We start from the raw sequence: 14,886 nt of genomic DNA, 5'->3' as shown, positions 1-14,886 counted from the left end.
TGCTACTCTTAATCCACCCCTGATTGGCACCCATGAAGTTTAAGTACTGTGACTGAGTCACTGGTATGGTATATGAGGGGAGGTATGTGCCGCACAAGTTGCTAGCCTGTGTGAACTGAAACCAATGGACTTTCTGCCAGCATGTTATATGCTGGTGGGTTAACTCACTTAAAGGGCGTGGTTTTAGGGGAATGACATAGTGATGGGAGGGACGTCATTCCCCATACCTCCATCTCAGGGTGTGGCTGAGCATCGTTTAAATGTTCAGTCCTGTTTTTTTTTCTTTGAGCTGTGTTTGGAGAGGCAAGGTCTCCAGACTGGACAGCCATAGCTCAGGAGGGGGCTGAAGGCTGGACATAACTTGTGTGTGCGACCCGCACACACATATATGGACTGTGCTATAGTTTATCTTTTGTTTTGTTTAGCCAAGTAAGGCTGTATTTATTTTGCTGGAGTGCAGAGCTTTATGCTGTTAATAAAGCCTGCAAAGAAAACCCGGGTTCCTGAGTCTACTTCCGGAAGTGGCCGAACGAGTCGTCCTACCACAGTACATAATGTGGAATATAACCTGAAAAAATGAATCAAGTGAAACAGTTTTTTTGTATAGAGCACTCGTGTTAAATACCAAAGAGCAAATGACAAACAATAATTTAAAACAAAAAACAATGGGAGGGAAAAATAGAAAAACCTAAAGCTTGCTGTGTCACTGGTATTTGCACCCTTTACGTTAATTTAATATGGAAACACAATTTGATTCGCCTGTGGTAAATCACAAAAGAGATTCACCTGTGATTAATTGTCGGTGCCCATGTGATATGAGTTAGCCAAAGAATGATGACTTCACTGTTTTAAAAAGCCACATGGTAGACCCTGTTCCTTTGTCACAATGGTGAAGACAAAGAAGCTGTCTGAGGACATCGAAACTGCTATTAGCAAACACAAGACTTCCAAAGGGTATAAAGCCATCTCCAAAGACCTTGATATCCCAGTTTCAACAGTGTGCAATGTTATTAAAAAGTTTGCCATGCATGGAACCATCAAGAACTTCACTGGACGTGGGGGAAAGGGGAAAATTGACAAGAGATGTCTTCGAAGGTTGGTGTGATTGATAGAAAAAACACCACGTCAAACATCCAAAGACCTGAAGGCCAACCTAGAACAGTCTGGGGTCATGGTTTCAACAAGTACTATATGCCGCAAACCAAGCAGAGCTTTAAGGCCAAGGAAGAAACCATTGCTGAAGAAGAGACATAAAAAGGAACGACTGATCTTTGACAAAGAGTACCTTGACAAACCACAATAGTTCTAGGAAAATGTTCTGTGGACAGATGAAACAAAAATAGAGCTTTTCGGCAATGCAAAGCAACAGTTTGTTTACAGATGGTGCAATGAAGCTTATAAGAAAAAAACAAACTTTACCAACAGTTAAGCACGGCGGAGAATCCATAATGTTGTAGGGTTGCTTTGCTGCATCTGGAACTGGACCGTATCACAGGAATCATGAAATCAGAGATTTGGCAAGAGATTTTAGAGCGAAATGTCCTACCCAGTGTAAGAAAACTTGGTCCTCCAGCAAGTCAATGACCCAAAGCACACATCTAAAAGTACACAGGAATGGTTGGAAAAGAAAAAATGGACTGTTTTAACCCCTTTACAACCCAAGGTGGCTTGCACGTTAATGACCAGGCCAATTTTTACAATTCTGACCACTGTCACTTTATGAGGTAATTACTCTGGAACGCTTCAACGGATCCCCCTGATTCTGAGACTGTTTTTTTGTGACATATTGTACTTCATGATTGTGGTAAAATTTCTTCGATATCACTTGCGTTTATTTGTGAAAAAAACGGAAATTTGGCAAAAATGTTGAAAATTTAGCAATTTTCAAAATTTGAATTTTTATGCCCTTAAATCAGAGAGATATGTCACACAAAAGAGTTAATAAATAACATTTCCCACATGTCTACTTTACATCAGCACAATTTTGGAACCAAAATTTTTTTTTATTAGGGAGCTATAAGGGTTAAAAGTTGACCAGCGATTTCTCATTTTTCCAACAAAATTTACAAAACCATTTTTTTAGGGACCACATCACATTTGAAGTCACTTTGAGAGGTCTTTATGACAGAAAATACCCAAAAGTGACACCATTCTAAAAACTGCACCCCTCAAGGTGCTCAAAACCACATTCAAGAACTTTATTAACCCTTCAGGTGCTTCACAGGAATTTTTGGAATGTGGAAGAAAAAAATGAACATTTAACTTTTTTCACAAAAATGTTACTTTAGACCCAATTTTTTTATTTTCGCAGGGGTAACAGGAAAAAATGGACCCCAAAATTTGTTGTGCAATTTCCCCTGGGCACGCAGATACCCCATATGTGGGGAAAAACCACTGTTTGGGCGCACGGCAGGGCTCGGAAGGGAAGGAGCGCCATTTGACTTTTTGATTGTAAAATTTGCTTGAATAATTAGCGGACGCCATGTTGCGTTTGGAGAGCCCCTGATGTGCCTAAACAGTGGAGCTCCCCCACAAGTTACCCCATTTTTAAAACTAGACCCCCCAAGGCACCTATCTAGATGCATAGTGAGAACTTGGAACCCCTAGGTGCTTCACAAATTAATTCGTAAAAATGAAAAAGTATTTTTTTTTCCACTTTTTCATTTTTACGAATCAATTTGTGAAGCACCTGAGGGTTCCAAGTTCTCACTATGCATCTAGATAGGTGCCTTGGGGGGTCTAGTTTCCAAAATGTGGTCACTTGTGGGGGAGCTCCACTGTTTAGGCACATCAGGGGCTCTCCAAACGCAACATGGTGTCCGCTAACAATTTGAGCCGATTTTCCATTCAATTTGTTAGCGGACACCATGTTGCATTTTGAGAGCCCCTGATGTGCCTAAACAGTGGAGCTCCCCCACAAGTGACCCCATTTTGGAAACTATACCCCTCAAGGATTTTAATAAGGGGTATAGCGAACATTTTGAACCCAGAGGTACGACACAGAATTTGATAACATTAGGTCATCATATTGAATAAGTTGTCATTACTCTTGAGCGCAAGTGCTCGCTACTTGAGTTTGCATCGGGTACTCAGGTATGCACCATGTATCACGGGTGCTCAAGTAAAATGCTCGAGTCCCCGCCCGCATGTTTCACGGTTATTAGACACCACCAAAAAAACATGCGGGGATCGCTCGTGCATGGCAGGCAATCCCCGCAAGGTTTTTTTGGCCGCGAAGCATATGGGGCGGAGACTCGAGCACCCGCGATACTCAGTGCATACCCGAGCACCCGATGCAAACTCAAGTAGCGAGCACTTGCGCTCAACACTAGTCGCCATATCGTCATCTTTTTTTTTTACATTGGAAAAAAAACAACTCCAACCCTAACATTAGCACAACCCCAACCCCAGCCATAGCGTTTATTTTTTACGCCGTTCCTCATGCGGTATAAGTGATGAGATTACTTTATTCTTCGGGTCGGTGCGATTACAGCGATACCAGAATCATATCGGGTTTTTATGATTGACAGCTGTCACACACTAAAAGACACATATTTTGTAAAATCTAGCTTTTGCATCGCCATATTTTGGCAGACAGAGTCATGTGATGGCTTGTTTTTTGCGGGATGAGTTGACGTTGTTATTGGTGCCATTTTCAGGCACGTGACATTTTTTGATCGCTTTCTATTCCTATTTTTGGGAGGCAGAATAAACAAAAACCAAGAATTCAGGAATTGTGTTTTTTTACATTTTTTTATTCTGTTCCGCGTGTGGTAAAATTGATAAGATAGCTTTATTCTTTGGGTCAGTACGTTTACAGCGGTACCACATTTATATAGTTTTTCTATGTTTTGGCGCTTTTACACAGTAAAAGCTATTTTATAGAAAAAATTATTTTTTTGCATCGCTTTATTCTGAGAGCTCTAACTTTTTGTTTTTTCGGATGATGGAGCTGTATGGCGGCTTGTTTTTTGCGGGATGAGATGACGTTTTCAGTGGTTCCATCTTTATTTAGATTTGTCTTTTTGATCGCGTGTTACTCCATTTTTTGTTTGGCGGTATGATGATAAAGCATTGTTTTTTGCTTAGTTTTTTTTTTTTTTTTACCATGTTCACTGAAGGGGTTAACTAGTGGAACAGTTTTCTAGGTCAGGTCGTTACGGACGCGGCGATACCAAATATGTGTACTTTTATTGTTTGTTTGTTTTTTTTTCATAATAATATTTATTGATGGGTACATTATATTTTTATTTTTAGTGGATTATTTTTTTTATTTTTTTTTAAATATTTTTACAATTTTTTTTTATTTTTTGTTTCACTTTCAGACAATTTTTTTACTTTTTTACTTTGTCCCACTATGGTACTTTCACTTTTTTTATTCTGATCTCTTGCATGGCACAGGAATGAAGCACCATCCCTGTGCCATGCAGGCTGTCAGCGCTGGACAGGGAGAAGATAGTTTGGAGATGCACTGCGCATGTCCAAACAATCTTCCTGCTGTCTGGTGACCCGGATGTTGTCATGACGACATCGGGTCGTCATGGCAACACCCGGGAAGCCGCGGCAGACAGCGCTGGACGCCGGAAGAGGAGGTGAGTATCGGCGATCACCTCCCCTTGCCACCGCAATGCTGCGATCGACTTCGATCGCAGCATTACGGGGGTTAATGTGCTGGGAGCGGTGCAGGACCGCTCCCTGCACATAGTATCGGGTGTCAGCTGTGACAATCAGCTGACACCCGGCGGCGATCACGCCCGCACAGCCTGTGTGCGCGCGCGATCGCCATGACGTACTAATACGGGTCAGGCTCTTAAAGCCCAGGGCACAGACGCGTATTAGTACGTCATGGGCTTTAAAGGGGTTAAAATGGCCAGCAATGAGTCCTGACCTCAATCCCACTGAAAATCTTTGGGGGTGAGCTGAAATCTGCCATTGGGAAAAAGAACCCTGCAAACATGCAATAGCTTGAACAAACTGCAAAGGAAGAGTGGGAGCAAATTCCAGCTGAGAAGTACAAGAAGCTTATAGATGGCTACAAGAAACGTTTTGAGGCTGTCATCAATGCCAAAGAGTGTGCAACCAAGTATTAATTAGAGGTGCCTTTATTGCTGCTTATTCTGGTTTCTTTGAAATTGCTACATGGAAGTTGAAAAACAATGTTTTATTGTTGTATTACTTTGGACCACTAATTAAAAAATCCTGAGGATATAACTTTGGTACATTTCCATTTATTTCTTAAGATATTGTACAGTCTATGAAAAAAATGGAGGGGTGCCAATAATGGTGAGCAGCGCTGTATGTTATACACAAATTAGAACTAGCTACTTAGAGCCCGATTCATCAAGACCGGCGTTGTTCACACCAGTTTTGATGAGGGGTCATGCTGGAGTCAGATGCTCCTGATTCATGAATAATCTTGCTCCAGTCAGGTACATGAATTAGACAAGCGATGTTGACCCACCCCCGCCACGTCTCTATCCCATTGGAAGAAACTGGTGTGAAGTTGCCAAATGTTGTAAAACTTAGTCACAACTCAGAGTTGCGCCTAAATTGGGTGACTTTTCAAAGCTTTTACTCCAGAATTCTGGCATGAAAGTGTTTATGAATTGGGCCCTTAATGTTGTGTAGTTCCCCTTGTACACCAAAACATCCTTTAGTATCTAGCGCAAAATGAAATCAGCAAATCTTTTGTTGCCTTGAATTCTTTTTTTGTGTTCTTCAAGCCAATGCAGGACAATTTTTGCACTTTGATGGTCACACTATCCTGCTGAAAGACCCATTGTCACTAGGAATACCATTGCAATGCCATCTGCAACAATGACTGCAAATACTGTAGGTTACCAGCAGAGCATTGCTCCAAATATCACCTTTGCTCTGCCAACTTGCCTACTTCCCATAGTGCAACTTGATGCTATCTCTTCCTTAGCAGACAGCCCAGCATGGGCACACAGTCTGGTTGGCAGCTTTGCATACTGCATACTGGAAACAACCCATATGACCTGCTGTTTTGGAGATGCTCTAACCTGTTGCAGGCTCTGAAAAGGCATGGCAAAACGAGTGTTGGGCATACAATCGTTACACTGATGAGTATATGCAATGTATTGGGTATGTTATGCACTTTATACTCTGCATTTTAAAGGGTTATTCCTAAAAAACAAGTTATCCGTATCCATATAATTTATTGCAGTGGTCGGACCCCCAGCAATCCCAAGATCGGGGCTCTGGAATCCTGAAAATGGGGCCCTTCTGCCCTGTTTTGATTGAATTAGAGATGTGCATTGCTCGGTCTTTGCTCCATTTATTGTCAATGGGTCTTTCGGATAAAGTCGAGTGCAGCGCGCTCAGATATTTCCAACACTCCCATACACAATGAACAGAGAACTTCTGATCCATTCAAGACATGGCTGCATCTGCATTCTTAGTGTTCCTGAGCCCCAATCTTGGGATTAATGCAGGTCCCACTCAGAAAGGGAATAACTTGTTGTTTGTTTTGGGGAGGGGGAGACAATCCTTCAACTGAGATTGGTGGTTTTACCCAGTGACTATACATTGGGTCCCGTAGATATACTACCTCGTAAATGATCACTTTTGTCTACTAAAGAAGATGTTATTAATTTAAGTAAGTTTAACACCCTGTTTAATACATGTAGTTCACCAGCAGGTGTCACTGTTGCACAGATACAATACACCGTAAAAACGATGTAGTCAACTAGAGTGCAAAGGTTAGTGAAATCACACACTGCATGAAGCTAAAGGTCATTTCCAACAGACGAATCCTCCAATCTTCCAAGATATTTTATTTCAAATTGCAGTTACACTATTTATGTAAACTAATAAAAAAACAGCAATACAAGTAGCAGCAGATAATAGTCATGAATGAAAAAGTTGTATCTTCTTGAAAGAAATGTTTTATATATAATTAAACCCTCAGCTTGAACACTACCAAATGTAACAATACACCACATAGTAGCATCTGGACCCCAGATCTCCAGTCATTATCCCACCACTCATCTCCAACAGTGACTCCAGGGAATGTCACTCTAATAAATCAAAAGGAATTCAGCAGAGATTTCATAGGCAGAACTTTACAATGTCTACAAGGAAGGCAAGCCATTTTATGTAGATCACATTATGTGCATTCACGGGCCGCTCTGGACAAAGTCACACAGTCTAGGGACTCACACAAATTACAAAGGGAAAAATTTAAAAATTATAACCATTTGTCAATTATAACCGCTAGGACCCCCACATGCACAAAAATGGGGGTCCAAAGTTCAGTTTGAATGAAGCGGCGGTCACAAAATCACTATAACCCATTCATCTTCTATGGGACTGACAAAGATAGTACTGTCCACAACTATTGTGGTATCGCAGACCCGTTCTACCTGTTCACATGTGGCAGTAGATCTGTCCCAGTGTGCCAGAATTACTTTGGGCAGTGTGAATGAGGATTGATTAAAAGGGTTATCTTGGGGCTTTTTCTCCTATGGGGCTAAGAACTTACAGGCAGGTAATTGCTAACTTCCTGTCTTTTCTGCCCTGCGACAATCTCTCCCCGCTCAGGCGGCGATTCTTCTGCTTCGTTTGACTTCACGTCAACATTACAGCCGGCATCATGCTGATTGACATGGTTAGGCAACCAGGAGCCAGCTGACAATCCGCATGGCATAGGCAGTGATGCCCGGCTGACAGAGCAGAAGAGAAGGAACTGCTCTGTCGATGTGTTGTCACAGGAAGTATGAGAATCGCTAGCAGGAGTGGTCCGTGACTGCTCTCAGCCGAAAGAGATCGTCACAGGGCAGAACATGAAGGTAGTTAGCAACTATCTGTCAATATATCCTTAGCCCCATTGGGAAAAAAAGACTCGGATAACTCCTTAAATGTGCAATATGCTTTGTATTTTTCTGCCATCTACTGGCTGATGTATGCATATGAAAGTTAGATATTCAATCTTCTCACCCTAAGGTACCATAGAAATGGCTGGGATGAATCTCCCAGCTCAATGCTGATACAATGAGGGCTGGAACAAGCCATTTCAGTCTAGTCATGGCTTAGCCAGAGAGAGGAAGCAAGCACTACTTTTTCCAGAATCTAATTAGAAAATAAACAAGAAAAAAGCAAAAATGAGCATATACCCTGTAGTACATAAATAAGTAAATAGTAATAGTACATATAAATATCATAGGCTACTTAGTTAATACTATTTTGATCAAAAAGGCATAAAAGCCATCCCACCATGACAAGGTGTACCCAATCAGGACGGTCCTATCCGGTCTCTAGTATTAAAACCTTACCTTGTGTCAGCCGACCTCAATATACGTAAGCTGAGAGGACATCGTTCTCCACATAGCTGTCTCCACAAAGGAGTGAAGCTTTCTACAGTCCAGGAGTGACAGGGCTGACCAAGGGCTCTCTTGCTTACTGGTCTCTCAGGGATATTCAGCGTTACGTGACTACCATGCCACAAACTTTGCCTACCTCATGCGATATAGAAAGGCAGTGCCAGAACCGTGAGTACCTCAATACTTCTAATTTGTCACCACATGGTGCCACCTCAGTGAAACATGACTTAGCCCGTGTTTCCCATAATTATTCTATAAATAATAAGTGAATTGAATGGCACTCCAGCCACCCTGAGAGGCCCTAGACCGGCTCACCATTCACAAGAAGACGAAACCTCCTCTACTAAGAAAAATAATAAATGGATCCAACTCTGTGAAATACATCAGCTGTGCCTTTAAGGGAAAAATCTTAATCTGTTTGCTGGTATAGAACTTTCTTACCGTAAAAAAGTGTTATGTTTCCAAGTTCACACATGTGTTTGTTTACTTAGGCCACGGCCCCACTATCAGTATTTGGTCAGTATTTGGTCAGTATTTTTTCTCAGGTGTGGGAGACAAAACCAGGAGTGGGTGATAAATGCAGAATTGGTGACTTGTTTCTATTATACCTTTTCTCTGATTGGTCCTCATCTGGTTTTGTCTCCCACTCCTGAGAAAAAATACTGACCGAATACTGACCAAATACTGATAGTGGGGCCATGGCCTTACAATTGCACTAACACCAGGAACACTCCAACTCCTGCACCCAGACATCACCTATATAGGAGTGCCCCCCGAATCACAGACTTTCTTCATAAGTACGACCTCTCACTATTGACAATGGCTGTGGATACGAGGGAAGTGTTTAGGGGTCCAGCACTCCACTTCTGCTACTGTGACACTACCATCACTGTGAACTATTTGTCCCAGCTAGCCCTTCTACAACATCATTTCTCCTCCTCCATGGCACAAAACAACCACACTATCTCCATCTGTTCTTATAATCTGTGAGTGAAGTGGTAGCGTGCATTCATGACCTGTGCTCCATCCAAGACTTAGTTCTCATGACTGACATGGGTCCCAAGGTTCTTTGTGGGCCATACAGTATAAGGTTAAATGATCAAGACCGGCCAAGCAATTAATGTGTATAAGGGCTTTCCGTCTCAGGCATAGTGAATTACAACACATGATCCTTTTATTCACCAGGCAGATAAGTCACTGGCAGAGAGGTCTGGCTTGCTCCACTCACCCCATGCAGAACAAGTGCATGCTCCTTCAAGATGAGCGTGCATCTACACCTGTTGGCTGACAGCTATCAGAGGCACCTTTAGCCTAAAGTTTTCATAATTTTATTTTTTACTAAAATTGTTACGCCTTTAAAAGTTGTATCACAATTTAGTTATTATGACTTATTTCATAATTACCTTTTTATGGCATCTACAGATTCCTGAAGTTCATCAGATTCCATATGAAAAACACTGGAAAAGGTTTCCTACCAAAAAAATATATTCAAAATAATACATTACGCCATGATTTACTTTTAGCATTTATTGCTTAAAAAAAGACAAACTATGAATTGGAGAAACAAATGAAGGGAAATGTCATCATTACCTGGAGTTAACCCCTTTACCCCCGAGGGTGGTTTGCACGTTAATGACCAGGCCAATTTTTACAAATCTGACCACTGTCACTTTATGAGGTAATAACTCTGGAACGCTTCAATAGACCCCACTGATTATATGACTATGAGATTTCGCAATTTTCAAAATTTGAATTTTTATGCCCTTAAATCAGAGAGATAAGTCACACAAAATAGTTAATAAATAACATTTCCCACATGTCTACTTTACATCAGCACAATTTTGGAACCAACATTTATTTTTATTAGGGAGTTAAGGGTTAAAAGTTGACCAACCAGACAAAATTTACAAAACCATTTTTTTAGGGACCACATCACATTTGAAGTGACTTTGAGGGGCCTTTGTGACAGAAAATGCCAAAAAGTGACACCATTGTAAAAACTGCACCCTTCAAGGTGCTCAAAACCACATTCAAGAAGTTTATTAACCCTTCAGGTGCTTCACAGGAATTTTTGGAATGGGGAAGAAAAAAATGAACATTTAACTTTTTTCACAAAAATGTTACTTTAGACCCATTTTTTTTTTTGCAGTGGTAACAGGAAAAAATGGATCCGAAAATTTGTTGTGCAATTTCCCCTGAGCACGCAGATACCCCATACATGGGGAAAACCACTGTTTGGGCGCACGACAGGGCTCAGAAGGGAAGGAGCGCCATTTGACTTTTTGAATTTAAACTTTGCTTGAATAATTAGCGGACGCCATGTTGAGTCTGGAGAGCCCCTGATGTGCCTAAACAGTGGAAACCGCCCCACAAGTGACACCATTTTGGAAACTAGACACCTGAGGGAACTTATCTAGATGTGTGGTGAGCACCTTGAACCCCGAGGTGCTTCACAGAAGTTTATAACATGGAGCCGTGAAAATAAAATTTTCACATTTTTCCCACAAAAATGTTTTTCAGCCCCCGGTTTTGCATTTTCATAAGGGTAACAGGAGAAATTGCACCATGCAACTTGTTATGCAATATCTCCTGAGTAAGCCGATACCCCATATGTGGGGAAAACCACTGCTTGGGCGCACGGCAGGGTTCGGAAGGGAAGGAGCCCAATTTGACTTTTTGAATGTAAAATTTGCTTGCATAATCAGCGGATGCCATGTTGCGTTTGGAGAGCCCCTGATATGCCTAAAAAGTGGAAACCCCCCACAAGTGATACCATTTTGGAAACTAGACACCTCAGGGAACTTATCTAGATGTGCGGTGAGCACCTTGAACCCCCAGGTGCTTCACAGAAGTTTATAACATGGAGCTGTGAAAATAAAATTTTGACATTTTTCCCGCAAAAATGTTTTTCAGCCCCCAGTTTTGCATTTTCATAAGGGTAACAGGAGAAATTGCACCATGCAACTTTTTGTGCGATCTCTCCTGAGTAAGCCGATACCCCATATGTGGGGGGAAACCACTGCTTGGGCGTATGGCAGGGTTCGGAAGGGAAAGAGTGCCATTTGACTTTTTGAATGTAAAATTTGCTTGAATAATTAAGGGATGTGCCCCTGATGTGCCTAAACAGTGGAAAACCCCTGCAAGTGACACCATTTTGGAAACTAGACCCCTTAGGGAACTTATCTAGATGCGTGTTGAGCACCCTTAACCCTCTGGTGCTTCACAGAAATAACATGGAGCCGTGAAAATAAAAAATCAAACTTTTTCCACAAAAATTATCTTTTAGCCCTAAATTTTTTATTTTCACAAGGATAAGAGGAGAAAATGGTACGTAAAAACTGTTGTGCAATTTCTCATGAGTACGCCAATACCCCATATGTACACTATTTGGGCGCATGTCAGGGTTCAGAAGGGAAGGAGCACTGTGTGACTTTTTGAGCGCAAAATTGTCTGGAATCAAGAGCGGACGCCATGTCGCATTTTGGGAGCCCCTCATGTGCCTAAATAGTGGAAACCCCCCACAATTGACTCCATTTTGGAAACTAGACCCCCCAAGGATTTTATCAGGGGGTATAGTATATATTCTGAACCCAGAGGTACGACAGAATTTGATAACATTAGGTCATCATATTGAATAAGTAGTCATTAGTCTTGAGCGCAAGTGCTCGCTACTTGAGTTTGCATCGGGTACTCAGGTATGCACCATGTATCACGGGTGCTCGAGTAACATGTTCGAGTCCCCGACCCGAATGTTTCACGGTTGTTAGACACCCAAAAAAAAACATGCGGGGATCGCTCGTGCATGGCCGGCGATCCCAGCAAGGTTTTTTTTGGCCGCGAAGCATATGGCAGAGACTCGAGCATGTCGAACACTCGCGATACTCAGTGCATACCCGAGCACCCGATGCAAACTCAAGTAGCGAGCACTTGCGCTCAACACTGGTTGCCATATCGTCATAATTTTTTTTCTTTACTTTTGAAAAAATCCCAACCCTAACCCCAACCCTAACACAACCCCAACCCTAACCCTAGCCCAACCCTAAACTCAACCCCAACCTTAGAGTTTATTTTCTTACGCCGTTCCTCGTGTGGTATAAGTGATGAGACGACTTTATTATTTGGGTCGGTGTGATTACAGCGATACCAGATTTATATCGGGTTTTTATGATTGACAGCTGTTACACACTAAAAGACGCTTTTTTTTTGCATCGCCATATTTTGAGAGCTATAATTTTTCCATATTTTGACTGACGGCTTGTTTTTGACATTTTTATTGGTACCATTTTCGGGCATGTGATATTTTTTGATCGCTTTCTATTCCGAATTTTGGGAGGCAGAATAAACAAAAACCAGCAATTCCAGAATTGGTTTTTTTTTTTTTTTTTTATTTTATGCCGTTCCGCGTGTGGTAAAATTGATAAGGCAGCTTTATTCTTCGGGTCAGTACGTTTACAGCGGTACCGCATTTATATCTTTCTTCATGTTTTGCCACTTTTACACAATAAAAACAATTTTCTAGAAAAAAAAATTTTTTGTATCGATTTATTCTGAGAGCTATAACTTTTTTATTTTTCGGATGATGGATCCATATGGTGGCTTTTTTTTTTTTGCGGGACAAGATGACGTTTTCAGCAGTACCATTTTTATTTACATTCGTCTTTTTGATCGTGTATTATTCCATTTTTTGTTTGGCGGTATGATGACAAAGCATTGTTTTTTGCTTGTTTTTTTATTTATTTTTTTTTACCGTGTTCACTAAAGGGGTTACCTAGTGGGACAGTTATATAGGTCAGGTCGTTCTGAACGTGGCGATACCAAATATGTGTACTTTTATTGTTTTTTTTTTTTTTTTTTCATAATAAATAAATATTATGGGTACAATATATTTTTATTTTTTGGGGATTATTTTTTCCATTTTTTTTATATTTTTACAATTTTTTTATTTTTTTTCACTTTCCTATACTTTTTTTTACTTTTACACTATGTCCCACTATGGGACTTTCACTTTTTGCAGCCTGATCGGCTGTATAGCATAGGGAGCAGCAGTTCCCTATGCTATGCAGCCTGTCAGTGCTGCACACAGGGGAGACATTACTTTGGTCATGAACTGCGCATGATCAAAGTAACTTCCTGCCTCCTGGTGAGTACCAGCGCTTACCTCCTTAATTGCCCCCGCAATGCTGCGATCGACTTTGATTGCAGCATTGCAGGGGTTAATGTGCTGGGAGCGGTGCGGGACCGCTCCCTGCACATAGTACTGGATGTCAGCTGTGACAATTTAGCTGACACCCGGCAGCGATCGCCCCACACCGCTTGTGTGCGGGTGCGATCGCATTATGCGTAATAGTACGTAGCTGTTCCATAAGTTCTAGGGCACAGCTACGTACTATTACTGACGTCATCGGAAAAGGGTTAAAGGATAAAAAATGCTCATACCTTTATAGACTATTAGGATAATATAGATAGTGCAGTTTTCCATCCTCACAGTAGCTGTAGTTCTGTGATGCTGGAGCTGCTCCTTGGTGCTCCCCCTCCCTTATGGAACATTACGTCACACATCAGGGGATGTGGCCTGCTCCCGGCTTCTAGCAGCAGCCAGTTTCCTGATAATATTTGCTTGTACTCAGTTCTAGATCAGGGGCATGGCCTGCTCCATGATCTAGGACTGCAGGTCCTTATCAGGGGGCTAGCAGCAGCGGGGAGCAGGCCAAGCCCCCTCCACACCCTCTGGTATCAGACTGAATGCAAGCAGATGGTATCAGGAGGCAGGCTGCTGCTAGCATGGCTATCCAATAGTGATCCCTTTGTTTGATGTTAATGATACAACTGTCATTTACAAGAAATAGAGCATGTAGCATGCCATGCTTGCCAGCACAACTGAGTTGTTCACTTTCCACACCCCTCTGCGATAGTTGATCCTAATTAGTGATGAGCGAATGTGCTCTCCACTGCTCAGTACTCGCCTGAGCATCACTGTGCTCGACGAGCTCGACGCTCGGCGAGTATTTCCGGGTTGCTCAGGCGGGAACTCGGGTCCCCTCCCTGCATGTTTGGCACTCTTTAGAGAGCCAATGAACATGCAGGGATTGCCTGCCATGCACTGTAATGCCGTAGCCATGTTGGTTGTGGGCATTACAGTGATTGACTGGCCACACAGCATCACCAGGTATATACACGACTGGGCGCTGCTATGCTCGTCAAAGTCAACCCTGGAATCAGGCAGAGTAGGGAGAGCTGCTGCTGCATCAGGGAGAAATCTGCTTCTTCATAGTTAGTATAGGTATTCGACAACATATATATATATATATATCCAACTGAACTAACAGTCCTTCTGAGGACTAATCCAGCTGCATATATTCAGTGGTGATAGCAGGAGTTAGGCAGGCAGGCAGGCAGTGTATGTGGCAGACTGCAGTGCATGATACAGCACAAGAGGGTCCATTGAACGTCTTGTTAGTATAGGTATTCCACAACATCTATATCTGAACTAACAGTCCTTCTGAGGATTAATCCAGCTGCATATATTCAGTGGTGATAGCAGGAA

The 14,886-nt window shown here is 41.9% G+C and overlaps 1 protein-coding gene across 5 annotated transcripts in view; it reads right to left on the bottom strand.

Annotated features, from left to right (window-relative positions):
• PDE5A (phosphodiesterase 5A) overlaps positions 1-14,886 on the bottom strand; it is a 505,280-nt gene that overhangs the window by 136,028 nt on the left and 354,366 nt on the right. For all 5 annotated transcript variants that reach the window (XM_073639709.1, XM_073639717.1, XM_073639690.1 and 2 more), the window contains one exon: positions 9,746-9,813. In XM_073639709.1, coding sequence (XP_073495810.1) covers positions 9,746-9,813 — 68 coding nt within the window. The remainder of the gene's footprint in view (positions 1-9,745; positions 9,814-14,886) is intronic.

Source organism: Phyllobates terribilis, unplaced genomic scaffold, assembly GCF_046119375.1.
Source record: "Phyllobates terribilis strain yellow unplaced genomic scaffold, ASM4611937v1 Scaffold_1__5_contigs__length_1240528914, whole genome shotgun sequence".
NCBI lineage: Eukaryota > Metazoa > Chordata > Amphibia > Anura > Dendrobatidae > Phyllobates > Phyllobates terribilis.
The sequence above is the reverse complement of the archived record's forward strand: the minus strand, read 5'-3'. Positions and strand labels throughout refer to the sequence as shown.